A 17,085-nucleotide genomic window follows, 5' to 3' on the forward strand; every position below is an offset into this window, starting at 1 on the left:
TCAGATGGTACTATCCAGCTGCATTAAGTGCGCAGTGTTTAGCACCTTTCAATACTCATCCTTGGCTTGCCAGCCTGTTAATTTGATAACTCTCTCTGGGTGGTCCATTTTTGGGTTCAAGTCATGTACTTTGGCTGCCAACATGTTAATGTTGTTAAAGACAAACTTTAACACTATTGGCAGAAATAAAAATATTCCCAGGACAAAAGGGGCTAGCATGATCAAGCTATATATGCCATTCTTGAAGCTTGACCAAAACAGAAATACTGACCTCAGGCCATGGATAATTTTATCAGCAATATCTGCAGCATCAACGCTCAGCAGAGCAGCATTCTTTAAATTTATAATCTCACTACGCAAATTAAAACATCCAGAGAGGTGTTAGAATTATGTCAAATACACTGCAAGTGTCTTTAAACCTTTTCCTAATTACAATGACTACCACTGTAAGTTTTAGAACTAACATAAATCCAATGGTATTTGGCATGACATTTGAGATGGCTCCTTACTCTTACTCTGAACCTCCTTCCAATAATTTGAAAAGGATAAAGAGCATTAATCCATTGTTCCAAATGCCTATCTAAATCCTCTTGTATAGTCAACACATTAGTAACATTTTTTTGCTAAATGATTAACAAAAGTCTTAACTTCTTGTGTCAAAGCAATTGCAGAAGCAGTGGTTCTAACAATTAACGTAATTAAAGCTGTTATACCAGCAATAATCAAGCCCACTACCCTCTTGCTTCTGCTTAAAGCCTGACTCACTTCTTCCAGTGCTTACAAGCTCTTTTTCAGAAGACCAAGGTTCTGTGATACTCAGAGCAATAAAACAAAAGCTGGTTGATAGACCTCCATAACTGACATGCTGGATTTCAATACACTAACACTATTAGAAAGTGTACAATCAGTGAAACTTACATTAAATACTATAGAAGAAACAAAAGTAATTTTAACTTGACAACTGTAAGAACCTTAACACATGTACTAACACTTGTTTGAAATCCAAATCCTACCTCAGCTTTATCTCTTGCTAACATTATAGAGAACTGCAACTAACTTCCAAATATGTCTCTGAAAATGTCCAGAACCAGACTTCCAAATGAAGACTGTTATTTCCAATATTGGATTAATTTCTTGACCAATACATGATTGGCTCCGCATAACTGTTCACACTTAAGAAAAATACTAGAGTCATTATAACATCTCTTTTTGATTCTGTTCCACAAGGTTTAAAAATTTGACACATGGCAGCTTGTCCCATCAGGGGTATAGGTTCGCAAAGGTGGGTCTGGAACATACATCCAATACAGCTTCCCAATCACCACTGTTAGGGCACTCAGCAAGCTCACAGGTCAGCATCATTCTTTGTCCAGACATCAGCATGTCTCACTCATTGCTTTGGCAGTCACCATGCTCCTTCACCATCCTTCAGAAAAACCACAAACATGCCCTCTTCCCCATATTAGATACCTGGTCGAGATCATGCCTTATGCCAGTAAGTGGATCCTTCCCTTTCACCTATGTGTAAGTATGCCTAGTTGTAGAGTGCCATAGACACTCAGTAGAAAGTTCCTTGGCATCCAAATTTTTTTTAAAAATTTAAATAAAAAGAATATGATTTAAATAAATTTGTGTACAGGGATATACCTCCCCATTTTTTATCTTATGAAGATACTGTTTTAAAGTTCCATGGGCCTCTTCCACAGTTCCTTGTCCTTGACAATTATAAGGAATCCCAGTAATATGGGTAATATTACATTGCTGCCAGAAAGTCTTAAATGCTCCACTGCTGGAACCAGTTCCATTGTCTGTTTTTTGTTTGTTTGTTTGTTTTTCTACTATCCTTGGCATTTTAGAGCTCCTGGGAATCCAGCCTCCTCTGGGTTTGAGGGAATTGGGTGCAGAGCTTGCTCCCTAGGACTACTCAGTGCACTGGCATAGACCAGAAGGGTCCCGATATCTTTTTAAACTGTATAACACAGGTCTATATTTTTAAGGGAATGGATGAAATCCCTTGGTATAACAACATGTGAATCTCTGCAATAAGCTAAAAAATAAAGAGTATTCACTGAAAGTCAATTATGTGCCCATGATGCTTTCTGTCACACACGGGCAAAGGGAAACAGACTAACAGAAACAATTCTGCGCACTTCCCTTTCACAAATTCATCCTTTCAATAGAAATTAAATATCACATGCTAATCAGTACTTCCTTGGCTAGAAAAACAATCTGAATTTACCATCAGGTTCAGGACTCCAGCAGGAAGAGAAATGCTGCCATGAGAATGACAATGGCAGACTTGAAAGCATAGCATCATATTCTACTGCACATTCTACAGAGCTGTTTCAGAAATGTGTCCTGGGGAATCACACATTTGGTTATGTTCAGAGAGATGCATGTGAGCACGTGCATGTACACACAGACACAATTCTGCATTCCCAAAGGTGCTTGAATGGAAAATACAACTTGTAACTTGTGCAGCATGTTATAGGTAATTCCAAAAGTAAAGCAGCAGACACATTTCTTCCTGTTCTCTTCAGAAAACTTTTGAGGGTGTATGTGTGCACATGTGCAGACTTACTCTGTCACCTCAACTATAGACACTACCCCCCCCGACCCCCAGTTAAGAACCACTTTGAACTGAGTTAACAAGTTTTCAATTGTTACTAGATTTTTATTGACTGTGCATGCCCATACTTACCACGATGCGCATCCAGTGGGCGAGTGGGTTCTCTCCTTCCATCAATGTAGATTCCAGGGCAAAAACTCAGGTATTGTGCCTTTCACGGCAAGTACTTCATCCTGGCCATTTGGCTGTTTTCTGTTTTTGAGACAGGGTCTCACTATGCAACCCTATCTGACCTGGAATTCACTATGTGAACCTGGCTAGTCTCTAAACTCAGAGATCCACCTATTTCTGCATCCTTAGTGGTGGCATCACAGGTTATGAATCTGATGTCAATTTTTTCTTAATTATTTTTTATTTATTTCAATGTGAAGAAAGCAATAAATATACCAATGTAAACGGAGTATTTTTTTATAATTTCTTTATTTTTTCAAATCGTAATTCATTCACACAGGGGTTATAAACACAGAAAGACAGGACGTGGGGAAGGGATGACACTGGAGTGTGGGTGTTCAGGGGGAATACAGGTATCTTTTAGAACAGGGTATTGGCTAGGTGAAGGTTCAGGGGACAGGTCACTATGACTCTGCCTATGATTTACTTGTCCTTATCTAAGTTGGTATTGTCTGCCAAGGGTACCTATTTACAAGGTCTATGACTAAATGAAGTATTTTAATTAACATATTTTTAAGTTTTTATAGATTAATATACTGTATGCTGACCATATTCAGCTAAATTATTTCAGTTGTACTGTTTGATTTTGTTTAACATGTTAGGTTAGATCAGTGGTTCTCAATCTGTGGGTTGCAACCCCTCCTGAGGAGGAATGGCCCTTTCATGGAGGTTATATATCAAATATCCTGAATATCAGATGTTTCAATTACCATTTATAACAGTAGCAAAGTCAGTTCTGAAGTATCAACAATAATATGTTTATGGTTGGGAACCACACAAGATGAAGAACTGAAAAGTCTAGCAGCACTGGGAAAGTTGAGAACCATTGGTTTAGAGTATTAAGTTCCAGTGAATAAACCAATTTGACCATTTGGCTGCAGATGTATAAAGGGAGAGTTGAGAGATCTTTATCAGTTTGGTCTGTAAACCGAAGCATGGTGACCGATGCTTGCTGAAGTAGAAGTGGTGGTAGCAAATGTGGAATATCATTTCTGCTTCTCATTGTCTTAGCCCAGTCCGTAATTCCACAGGAATCAGCCCATAGACTCCTATAGCATTTGGTATTTTAATAGACAGCTGTGCAGACCCTGTCCCAGTGAGTGGCATGACTTTGGACAAGCATCTGGTATTGCCATGCCTGTATCCAACACAGATTCCACACTTACCCCTACATAGGTACCCCGTAAAAGCTGTAATGTCCTGAACCTTACACCCCAAATGTAATCAACTTGTAACATAGTAATCAGTCAGGCTCATTTGGATGTTTTAAGCCTAACTTCAGCACCTAATTGAAAAGTGAAGTATGTACAGTGTGTTCTGTAAAGATGCCAACTTCCTTTGACATATTGAAAATATTTTCTCCATGAAAAATTGACCAGAAAATATTTCTGATTTATAAAGAAACCGTCCAGATAGCCAATAATAGAGACTAGATTAAATAATGATACAGCCTATTGGTAGAGGGTTGTAACCATTTTAAATTATATATGCGATAATATAGGGAATTTTGTTAATACTCTAATTATGATGGCTACTGTCAGTTTTCCATATTTGTGAGTTCAGTATCCATAACTTAACAGACCACAACAACTTAGAAAAAAACATTCTATATATGTTTTTTAATTTTTCTTTCCTGTCGTTATTCTCTAAACAGTATTTTCATGGTACTTGTATTGGCATGGTAACCAGTCTAAAAACAATTTAAAGAATACAAAAACACACATGGGCTACATCCAAACATTACATCATAACATCATTTTCTATAATGCACTTGACCATCTATAGATTTCAGTTTCCAAAGGGGTTCTTGGGAACGAATCCCTGGTGATAATGAGGATAGACCATATACATGCATTAAAGAAAAGTATATTTCCAGATGCCATATACATGTATATGTTAGAGTGGACAGGACTAACTGTGGTAAGTGGATCATGTACATGGCTTACAACAGTGTCAGGTTATTTTTAGCACTATAAAAAGTCACAGAAAACTTAGTTTATAAATCTTAGATTTAGGACAAATTTTTCCTAAATTTAAGATTTTTATAAATGTTTGCCTGAATATATATGTCTGTGACTGGCATGAGTATCATGTTGCAAACGGCTGTGGCCAGAAGGCATCAGATCCTATGGAACTGCACTTACAGACAGTTGGAAGCTTCCATGTGGGTGCTGGGAACTGTTCCCAGAGCCTTTGCAAAAGCAGCCAGGGTTCTAAACCCATGAGCCATCTCTCCACCTCATCTCTTCTTATTCTTTTCAAAATTTCTACAATAACTACCTAGTACTTATAAACACTGTTTCTGAAAAAGCCAAAGCTAAGTTAAATCCAGAAAAAGACCTTCAGACCCTACTCACAGCACCTCATATAGGTCTAGGTCACATTATCATAACCAGCAGGTAACTGAGCACCCCACCCCTAGTGTATCTCACCAAGTATGAACTAAGGTTAGAAACAAGCTCCTCTTAGGTTTCCCTTCTCTGTGGATGTATGAAATGTGCCCAGAAGGCCAAGCTGGGACAGCCTTTTTTTGGCACCATGCCCAAAGTGGAGAAGCCAGGCTTCTGTAAGGTGCATCAGTGCAGTATGGAGGCCTAAGCAGCCTGGAGATCAACAATGCTTATATTTGTGGATGAACGTGGCTTTACCACAGCTTGAAGACTTCTTCCTAAGTCAGGTTGAGTCTCATTCCTCAATATCAAAATAAGTCATTTTTACACAAGATACAGATACAAGCACAAATAGCTTTAATGATTTGTAAGTTTAAATCCATTAGGAAAAAATAAAAATTACAAACATTTCTATAAAAGTACAGCCTCAAGTGTTAAAAGCTAACATAAACCAGCTCCCGATGCTGATGATGGAAGGCAAATGGCAAGTACTACGACGAGAGTGACAGGCCAACAGACAGTTACGCAGCTGTCTGGGAAGCGGGTCTACTGCGATCGGAGACTGGAGTGCCCATAAATGGAGAGAAGAGCAAACAGAGCGCTTGGAAGCCTTGATGCCAATTCTCGGCAGCACGCAGCAGTGTGGGAAGAAAGCAACAAAGGAGCTGGAAGGGTAGCATGTGAGACAGTGAGCAGCTACCAAACCAAAGGCGAACAGCCGGGCAGCATAGCCTTTGTGAAGACACTAACGACTTGTCCCTAAAGTGGATGCACAATTGTGCATCTTTAACCTTAAGCCCAGGGAGCAGGCCAAAGATGTCTCCCACGTGCGCTCGTCCTCACCTCCCTGAAGCAGCCCTCAAGAGCCACCCTATAGAAACAGGACATCTGCAACCTGTTAACCCTACTCAGTGAAGCTGTCCACATAACTGAATGCATAACGGTAACCTCTTTTGGAGCAAGCCTTTTGTTTTTAGAGTTGGTCACTGTTTATGATTGCTCATCTCCTTCAATTGTGTTGTCCCTGGCAATCAGAGAAGAGAAGGAGGAGGAAGGGGAAGGGAGAGAAGTTTTACTGTAGCTCAATCTGTGCTTTTGTGCATTATTCTGAGACTACATTCCTGTGTCAGACAATTTTTTTAAAATCAGTATTTAGTGCACTCAAAAATAGTAATACTAGTAAGAAAGAGGGGGAAATGAGAAAGGAGGTGAGGCAAGAGATGGAACATGAACAGGAACCACAAAGGCTTCACAGGAACGAGGATGTAACCCTGGGCAGGACCGTGACACCAGGTCCAACAGTAAGGAGCTCAGTGTGTGTGCGAAGTAAAAAGAAAACAAACCCTATACCCCAAACCCACACCTAAACAGCCTAATCCACATGTTACTCTTCTACTCACCACCCCCCACCCCCACCGCCCCAGATTCAGAAGGAACTATGTGGCAAACACAGACAAGACTTTAGACTGTCACAACTGTTGAGCCTGGGAAGCCAGCACGGGGAGAACATTGTGTTCATGTTAACATACCTATTGGCATAAAAAAATAGTATGTCAAAGGATTTATGCAAGGTTCACTTTCCCATGATCAGCAGAATCTCAAACTTTCCTAGTAAGTGGATCTTGAAATGATCGACTGGCTTCCCCACCTCCTAGTGTTCTGAGCTGGGGCGATTCCACCCAGTGTTTGTCATGCTGCCCTGTTCTCCTAAAAACAAAACTGATGGTGCTCTTAGTACCTCCTTCTACAAACCATAGTGCTGCCGAGACTTTAGCTTCTGGGAAGATGCATGAAAGCATCCTCTTCTTTAAGACTATTTAAAAGTATAGACCCTGTCCACTCACAATGAGAACCTACAGAACAGGCAGGGTAAGCTCCCAGTGTGTGCATGCTCAGGAAGTGCCCTCCCTACTTCCCTGCTGTGGCTGCTTCTTTATCAAGAAGAAACACTTCTCACTCCTACTCCCTTATTTCCTGCTATGGGGTTTGTGTAGGATATGGTAAAACTGTTATAAACCAAGCAATCTCCAACTTTTGCCTACCCACCAACCTAAAGGCTGTATAAAAACTTAAAGCTGGGTGAAATCAGGGCCAGCCTAGCTAACTTAGCAAGATTGTCTCAAAGTTGGGTATAGTTCTGTAGTAAGTAGGTAACTGCCTAGCACACACAAGATCCTGACTTCCATACCTAGTATCACAAATAAAAGGGAGGGAGGGAAAGAGGGAAAGAGAGAGAAGGGGGAAGGGAAGGAGAAGGAAGAAGAGGGAGAGGGAGAGAGGGAGAGGGAGAAAGAGAGAGAAAAGGAGAGGGAGAAAGAGAGGGAGAGGAAGAAAAAGAGAGGGAGAGGGAGAGAGAGGAACAGAGAGAGAGAGAGAGAGAGAGAGAGAGAGAGAGAGAGAGAGAGAGAGAGAGAGAGAGGGAGAAAGAGAGGGGGAGAGAGAATAGGGAAGGGATTAAAGCCTTCAGGGACTTACTTTAGTAATTTCCAGAAAGATTTACCAAAACCAGACTGCTTCTAATCTAATGCATTGACATTTGACAGTGTTCTAAACTGGCAAGACCTTCTAAGAAACAGTGACACTAAAGTGAGTTACAGAAAATAGGTGTGCACAAACACAGTAGACAGACAGCAAATGTGAGCGGTGAGAGCATGCTCACAAGCACACTGCTGATTTACCACTAACATCAGTGCTTCAATCATGATTTCCTAATGCATACACAAGATTATTTTTAAATGAATAAACACAATGGAAAGCCAAGAAAATCACAAGAAACTAAAATATAGCCTAAGAACAGGATAACTCCAGATAGAGCTTTTTATCTACATTGGCACATTTACATAAATGCTCTATTATCATTATAAAAAGGGCAGAATAAATCATCAGATGATATTCTGTTTACTAAAGGATGCTAAATTAGTGATAGACCATGTAGATTTAACAAGTAGTTTGATGCTATCTCACTTATTAATCATCGACAGATGTTGATAAAGCTGAAAGACATGATCAATCAAAAACCACAGGCCACTTGTAAAATACGTTCCCAGTCTGGAACCTGTCCTCATGCGTGGTTGATGAAGACCCTAACACTTGAGTTATAGCCCCAAACCTCAAAAGAAAACAAAAAAAATCTTAAAAGTGGTTTAGGCATCTAAATGAATCCCTAACCTACGATCAATTATCTAAGTTTGCAAGTCTAAGGGGGAGGAAACACAAATAGTTCTACCTGTCCATAAAAACATGAATGATGAAATATATCACAATGGCCGTGTTCTCACAAACCATGCATGTTCAACTTAAAATGTACACCTGGTATGACATTCAGCTATCAAGAGGAAGCAATTCAAAGGCCATTATACAGCTGATAAGCCAGGTGGAAGGAGCCATCCAGACTTTGCCCTGCCGAACCCTCTCTGGGTGACAGTTAAACAGATCTTCATAGATGATGTACTGCGTACAGAAGCGCTGATCAGAATCAGGCCTGGCATGGTATGCAACTGTGTTGATGGTCTGGGTCACGTCGCTGTCTGGCTTGGGCTTCCTACTGAGGACTTTGCCTCCTGCGGCTCCGATGAGCTTAAGGAGGTCATCCTTTGGATGATGCTTGAAGTTTCCCCCCAAAAAGAAGTAGCATCCATCAAATAGCTTCGGCAACTGAAATAACAAGAAAATAACTGTTAAAAGTAGATCAAAATATTTTTAAAACATCTCTGTGAATGAAGGACATAAAAACAATAGTCATGTGTCAGAAAGAAGCTTCCTAATGAGGTGCTGGCATAAACTGTACTTCAATCAAACTAACTGGATCAGGAAGCACACTTAGGAAAATAAGAGTTTCTTATTTATGAATTTTTTCATTTAAAATTCAGCCACTGTCTGATTCCTTTTTACACTCTTAAAACTTCAGATGTCCTTTCTAATGAAAAGACAAAAGACAAAAAACAATCAACAAACAAGCAATCTGTCGTCAAGCGTAGCAGTATACAACTATAATCCTGGCACCAAGGCTAGGAAGAAAAGGCGACTGCAAGTTCCAGATAAGCCTTTACTATATACTAAGACACTGTCCAATACAAAACAAAACCAGAAAAAAAACAAAAAAAACAAAACAAACAAACAAACAAAAACTCTCTTTACCACAATTCTCTCCATTAAGGTGCTTGTGCACATGGGAAGGATTTATCTCACAAATTTTAAGACACCTACAGTAAGCACCAGAGACACCAGGCTGGATTTAAACTATAAGAGTAGCGTTTTCGGTTATGTTCATCTCCATTCAGGTCTCCACATGACACCTGTGGTGGTCTGGCCCAAGGAGTGGTACTATTAGGAGGTATAGCCTTGTTGGAGGAAATGTGTCACTGTAGGGATGGACTTTGAGACCCTCTGTCTAGCTGCCTGAAAGAGCCAGTTCTGTTTGCATTCAGAAAAATATGTAGAACTCTCTCCTCCAGAGCCAAGCCTGCCTGGATGCTGCCATGCTTCCCACCATGATGATAATGGACTGACCCTCGGAACCTGTATGCCAGCCCCAATTAAGTGATGTCCTTTGTAAGAGTTGCCTTGGTCATGGTGTCACTTCATAGCAATGGAAACCCCAACTAAGACAATACCTAAGGTCTCCTAGGCAGCCATAGTAGGAGCCTTAGGGTTCCAGAGATGCACTGCCAGTATACAATAGATAATGAAGTTATAGCTAGACATCCAATTAGAAAATGTCTTTGTCATTTCTACTATACAACATATATCAACAGAATAATGGAATATTGTCCATTAAAACTGCAGTATGTGGCAATAAAGACATATGGTAACTAAATCCGAGCAGCAGCTGTAAGTCTTCTTTCAAGCTACTTCCTGTATCTGAGATTTACCTCAGATTCTGAAAGCTTTATGGGAATGTTCAAGATGCCAAAAATCCATTAACAGTGTGAAATTATTACCTTCTGGATTTTACTGCACACCGTGATCATCCTTCAGAATCAAGTGCTTGAAACAAGCACAATTAAAATTTTAATCAGTCACCTGAACTGGATGAAAGGGCAAAGTTTTCCCGATGATGATAATGACACGAAGCCATAAGAACAAGCAAGCAATATGTAAAAGAAAAATACCAGCTGCTCTCTATTGAGCCTGCTCCTCTGTGGACCTCCAGGAACTTCGTACTTTTCTTCCTGCTCACGGACTTTGCTGTCCAGACAGGCTTTCACCCCTGACAAGAAATAAGTTATAATCAAATAAGTAGCACATGAGCCTGTGTGAAGTCTATCTAACTGGCTTCTTCTTTATGGCTAGCCTAAATATTCTGAAATCTTCACACCCCAATTCTACTAAAAGAAAATACAATCAAGCAAGGGCTGGAGAGACAGCATAGGTGGACAGTATGACATGTGAGCATAGGGAAGTGAACGGGATCCCCAATGGCAGCATGTACCTGTGCTAGGGTTTTGGAGAACAAGCAGATCCCCCAGAGGTCAGTGGCCAGCTTGTCTACTCAAAATGATATGCTCCAGGTTCTAGGAGAGACCCTTTCATTAAAGAAAAAACAGTGGAGGATGACAAAAGAAGAGGAACCCCCCCCACACCCAAGTCAGCCTCTGGCATCAACATGTGAACACACAGGTCACTGCACCTACACACACAGAGTGATACCACACACATACACACACCATATCCCACATAGAAAAATAGAAAGAAAATATGATAAAGCTAGCTTTCTATACTTAAAATAAATGAAAGAAAGCCTTCTTCCCTATGGAAGATTTAAGCAATGAGTACTTAGTCTAGTCTAAACAAACTAACAAATGTTGGCTCATTTTAACAGTTGCATGTACAGTCTCCTGTTAAAAGTCCAATGATCTAATGTTAGGAGAGTGCTTTTGTCTACAGCACCTCGCTCAGCTAGCCTCAGCAGGACCTGTTAAAATAATCACTGAGCAGAGCCCATGAGATGCCTGGAAACTGACACCACTCCTGTAGACAAGTTTGCTTGATATTCCCTGGGAAAAGAATCCTTCTGATGGATTGCACCAGTGTGTTTATAGTTTAAGCTTAAAAAGAATGAGCTATTGCTGTCTAGTGAGTAGGAAATCCCTAAGCAGGGACATTAGCAGTCACCATCAATGCCTGGCTGTATTCTAGAAATAACATGTCCAAGAATAATCACAGAATAGAATAGAACCTAAGCAGTAACATTTTAGTGGTAGAGGAGCAAGAGGAGGAAAAGGAGGAAGAGGAGGTGGTGGTGGTGGTGGTGTGTGTATGTGTATGTGTGTGTGTGTGTGTGTGTGTGTGTGTGTGAGAGAGAGAGAGAGAGAGAGAGAGAGAGAGAGAGAGAGAGAGAGCGAGCACGAACAAGCTACGGCTAGGTTTAATGCATACAACTACATTTGAGATGTGAATTCAAATGACTTAGTACTTTAGTATAACTTCATAAACTCATAAGGGTTAGTTTTGCTGCCCATGAAAGAAAGAAAAAAGAATTAGGAATACCATCCATCTCACAGGTTTTTATGAATAAACTGTAAAAGATGAGGTAACTCAGGACTATAAAACCAAATACCACAGGTTCTCTCTTGTCAACAGCTCCTAGCCTCAACTCATCAGACTGAGTATAGAACATGAAATGACCATGGATATCAGGAAAGTATAGAGATGACCTTAGATAGGTAGGGCCTTGGTGGAGAAGAACAGGAGATAAGTGACATGTAGTAGGGATTGCAGTAACGAGGAGGGGCGTCCATGGGGAGGAGAGAGGGAGGTCAAGACAGATGGGGAAGTCGGGGTGGGGGACAAGTAATGCCAACATTGCTTGATAAAGCCTCAAGGAACCATATCATTTTATATTTACCTAAAATTATATATATAATACATACATGTGTGTGTATACATATATACTTTTGTACGTGTATATATAAGGAGGTTAAGCCACTTGGCTTAGAATACTCTCCCTGAAAACTACAGAGTAAAACCCTAAGAGTGCTAAACACCAGACTCCTTTTGAGGAATATCAGGATAGTCCAAGTGACTTTCAAAACAATATACTAATATTCAAGCTGAATCTGACCTGAAAGTGTCTTCCCTTCAGAATAGGTTTCATGGTTCCAGAAAATACTTTGCAAGTTGCCAAGAGATATAAGCAATTAAACTCTCCTACCCAGCTGCATCACACATGAGCCATAGCAACGACTAGCATGGCAATATATGCACTAAGGTGTCAATCAACAGCTGTGCAGTTGGACTGAAGGCCCATTTATCAGGAGGGAAACTGTGCCCACAATTGGAAACCTAGCCAACTTTCTGGGGCTAGTGATGTCACGGGCCTTAAGTTAAAAATAAATCTTCTACTGCCGTTTTGCTCAGCCAGCATGATGTCTTGTTACATTCTAAATCTGATCCTTACACCCACAGATAAGCTCAGTGAAACCTTTCTTTACAGCAAACGAGGACAGGACCATCACAGAAAATCACTGCTGGTGACAATGCAGAGATCAACATCAACAGATCCTGGTGAGCCCACCCCAACATCTACATCACAGCTCCTGCATCTTATGAGTCAGGGAATATATCACAGAAGGGGTAGAAAACTCTAAGATCCAGAATCTTAGGATGTATGCTGGGAAACAGTCTCTCATAGACACTGGGCAGGAACAATAGTACTATAATGGTCATGTTAATGTGGAAGAGGAAAATTGTCATAAGGTCTCACCCAAAACAGAGAATTATAGCAACTATAGCTGCTGGGAAGAGAATCAGCATTTCCTGGTGATAAGCTTCCTTACGGATTGATCAACCTTGAAACCACAAATACACAAACTACAAAAACTGACTTGGTAGGCTTCTATTTATATCTCCTTGAGCATATAGATATATATGTGTTTATTTAACAAATATAAAAGCAAATGAGATTATCAACTTGAGAGTGGGAGACATTGCAGGAGTTTGGAGGAGGGTGCCAAGGAGGAGCTAAAGGAAGAAAAGGAAGAGGAGAACCAATATAATTATATTCTGAGTAAAGGCATTAAAAATAAATTTGAAAATAAAGGGTCTATCACAAAACTGAAAAAAAAAAATCTCCAGACCATTTTCTATATCTTCAAGATTACTTCACTCAATGACCTGAGTTTTACCAACTGAGAAAGTAACAGAAAAGTATGAACAATTTAAAAACAAACACCAAACAACCCATCATTGGGTAAAGCTTATCCAGAAGAAAATTTTATCTATATCAACATATACTGAGAATTATATGCTAGAAATATATTAACATCCTAATAGGGGGAAATGTCGGTGATTAAACGCCACTGAAGGGCGACACCGTGCTCTTCAACTCTGCAGAGGGCATAAGAAGCTCATTTCTGAGCAGAATTGATTGGCCCAGAACCAGGCTTTAATCTGCCATCAGCACCAGAACTCTCCCATACTGTGATTGAAATAAACAGAGTCTTGTGAAGGTGAGAAGATAAAAGCCATGTTGACAGGACAGAGGTGACATGTAAGACAATCAGTTTCTTTCCAAAAGTGAGTGACAGCCCACTTCAGCCTGGCCTAGACTTTGAGGCACCAATCTTTAGGCTTCTTTTCTATTACCCCAAACTAGAATAATGATAAAACATCCATGAGTCAACCTGAAAACATGGAGGGACGGACAAAGACTGAAAGCTCTTGACATCTTTAACAGAAAACAAACAAAAATGTAGTTTGAGCTCTGATTCGCCAAGATCACTGATAACGAAGGAAAGTAGAAGCTGACCACTTGCTGCCAGCCCTCCTTCATGGGGCCTTCTGCAGATTTACTAGTAAGCACCTACAATTTACAAACTCAATTAGTCATGTCTCTGTAAAGAACATGTTTTTGAGTTTTGGTTGCAAAAACTAATCTTCAATTTTCATTAAATTTGGAAGCTTTAAATGAGTGCTCAACTAAAATGAATCTAACTCTGCAGCTCTACTTTCCTTTGTCAATAAAGACTCCATTACAAAACCACTTCAGAGGCTCATTTGAAATCTTCCTCATGTGGCAAAGGCATGAAGGATGGCAGTATAACGAGTACCAGCCAAGGCACTCACGACGGCATAGGGCAGGTCTCCTCCTGCTCAGCAATATTCAGGGCCCAGGAGGATTTGCATTTCTGTTAGAAAGCCAGTTGTGGGACTCAGGTCAAGGATGCAGTCGGACACAAGCATAGCCATGCCCTTGACCTTTCCCTCTCGCCCAAGCTAATTGCAAACCTTCAGAAGAGCGGGTTATATGTGATTGACAGACGTAATTTAAGAAAAAAACATTTCCATTACATTTCACATTTAGTTTAGATATACTAAAAGCAAAAATAATTGGACTTTTTAGTAAAAATGTTTGAATGCATACTTATTTCTAAAACACAATTCTAGACCAATTTACCTTCATTTTTTTTAAAAAATTGCTGTGGAAATATTCTAGATGTATTAGTGGTTTGGCTAGGGTAGCGAAGTGAAATGCAAAATTTGTAGTGTGGTAGGAAATTATGCACAGCTAGAGTTTTAATTCTTTCATGTAATGAAATATTAAATATTGAGAAGAAAACTAGAATATCATTAAGGAAATATAAAAAAAGTTGAAGTGTTTATTGTTTTTCCCTTGGGTACAGATGAATAGATTATGAACAGAAACATACTGTTTATTCCTAACACCTGTAAATCTTTTTCAAAACATCCTCTTCTCATTCATTTTCATTAGTGGAAAGCCATCACACTAACATTATTTTATGAAATCTATGGATGCTGTGTAATCTAATAATTCATCCCAAGAGCAGGATGCATTGTTATAACCCAAATGCATAAACACTGTCTAATACTCTGAAAACATTAATTTCCCACTATTTAAATAATAAAATACTAATGACCACAGGGCCTAACCAAAGAACTTTAAAAGGAATGTATTTTTTAAGAAGATAAAACTATATACTAATGGTTTCTGATGAAATTACCGGGGGAAAAAAGACAAAACACTTGCAAGTACAATTTATTGCATTGTTTTCCCTACATCGCAAATTACATCGTAAATTATTCTTATTTACTTTGCAGGTATGTGTATGAGTGCACATGTGTGCAGAGGGCGGAGGACAACTTGCAGGAGTTGGTTCTCTCCTACTACATGGGGCCCAGGGATCAAACTCAGATCTCCTGATGGCTTCTTTCTCTAATTCTAATGACCGATGATACTGGTACTGTTCCAAGGAAAGCCCTGACAATCGTAGGGACTGCAGCTACTATGTGTGCTTTACTGCATGTACCAACCCCTGTATTGAACAAGACTGGTTTGGTAGACATGCCTTACCTACAGTAGTCATGGTCCAGAAAAAAGCTGCAAACACAGAATACGGAGACATTCAAACTGGAAATGCACTGCTGTGTTCCTGGGAGACTCTAGTTCCAACATTTTTATAAACTGATGAACACCTCTTGTTCTGGATGTGTTTAAAATCACCACAGTTATTCCACAGTACCATTCATTAACATTGGAACCACATTAAAATTTGGACCTAAATAAGGTTCCCCCTCCAACTGATTTTTTTTTCCCTAATAAATGTCTTTTTGCATATGGGATGGTGGGCAGCATTGCAGCATTATACTAGGGGGCTATTTTAAGTGTGAACTCAACATAAAGACATGTGAGAAGCATGCTCTACATACTCAAAGCTGTTTACAATGTCCAGCTGAATGGAGAAGGTTTGATCTCAACTGGAAGCATGTTCAGATGTACCTCAAACCCTAAGGTACCCCATATGTCTACAAAGGCTTTTAAGTATCAACGTGGAGGATTACAAAATTTTAGCATGTAGAGCAAATTCAAAAATGTAAAATCCACAAACAATAGGATTTACTGTGCGTTCTTTCCATTTCAGAAGGAGAAATAAAGCACAAAGTACTTAGCTGGTTCCAAGCCATTTAGCTGGTAAGTGTGGCAGAATGGGAATTTGAACCCAAGTCTGCTCAGCTTTCTAAAGCCGATGCATGCTACATACAAAAATATATTTTTTGGTATGCAAGCTAAACCTTGGACTCTAAAAGGCGTGATTGTGAATACATCAAATGATTTTAAGCTACTTTCAGTGTTCCAAGATGTTGCATATTATAAAAAAAGAAAATGCTAGCAACTGAATACCCCATTTCTCCCAAAGCTAAGAGCTGTCAATATACTGTTTCCCTTCATTTAGGATTGTTAATGTGTATTCAGATTCAATGACAAGGGACTAGAGAGCTGCTTCAGAGATTTAGAGACCTTGCTCTGATTGCAATGAGTTAGACTCCACATCCATATCAGGCAGTTCACAGCTGCTGTAGCTGCAGATCTGGTGGGTCCAACAGCCTCTCCTGGCTTCTGTGGGTACCTGAACATACATGCTTATACATGCACATAGATTTAAAAAAGCTAAAAACTTCCATAATTCCTTATCTGTATAGTTATTAGTTAGGTTTCTCTGTTTTGATGTTCAATAATTTTTTGCCAAGTTTTTAAGACTTATCAATTGAGTTTGCTGAGCTGAAGTCCTGAATCTTATTGTTCTAGTTTATAAATTGTTGTTTGGTATGCAATGAAGTATTTTAAATAGCACTATTTTAAATAATTGCTGGTTAAAATGCTATCTAATGTAGCTAATATTAATATATTAACTTTGGCTGGGTATGATTGCTCACACCTGAAATTTCAACACTGGGAAGATGAGGCAGGAGGACCTGTTGTGAGTTTGAGGCCAGCCTGGACTTTACAATAAGTGCCAGTACAACCTCGACTAAAGAGTGAGACCATGTGTGTGTGTGTGTGTGTGTGTGTGTGTGTGTGTGTGTGTGTGTGTGTGTGTGAGATAGAGATAGAGAGAGAGAGAGAGAGAGAGAGAGAGAGAGAGAGAGAGAGAGAGA

The 17,085-nt window shown here is 39.7% G+C and overlaps 1 protein-coding gene across 1 annotated transcript in view; it reads right to left on the reverse strand.

Annotated features, from left to right (window-relative positions):
• Positions 1–8,079: 8,079 nt before the first annotated feature.
• The window catches only part of Bard1 (BRCA1 associated RING domain 1), a 66,169-nt gene continuing 57,163 nt past the window's right edge, over positions 8,080–17,085 (reverse strand). The window contains exons 10-11 of the mRNA XM_028760525.1: positions 10,302–10,399; positions 8,080–8,844 (exon numbers count right to left, since the gene is read on the reverse strand). Of these exons, the coding sequence (XP_028616358.1) occupies positions 8,512–8,844; positions 10,302–10,399 (431 nt within the window). The 3' untranslated portion in view covers positions 8,080–8,511. The remainder of the gene's footprint in view (positions 8,845–10,301; positions 10,400–17,085) is intronic.

Source organism: Grammomys surdaster, unplaced genomic scaffold (genome assembly GCF_004785775.1).
Source record: "Grammomys surdaster isolate TR1022 unplaced genomic scaffold, NIH_TR_1.0 126546, whole genome shotgun sequence".
Taxonomy (NCBI): domain Eukaryota; kingdom Metazoa; phylum Chordata; class Mammalia; order Rodentia; family Muridae; genus Grammomys; species Grammomys surdaster.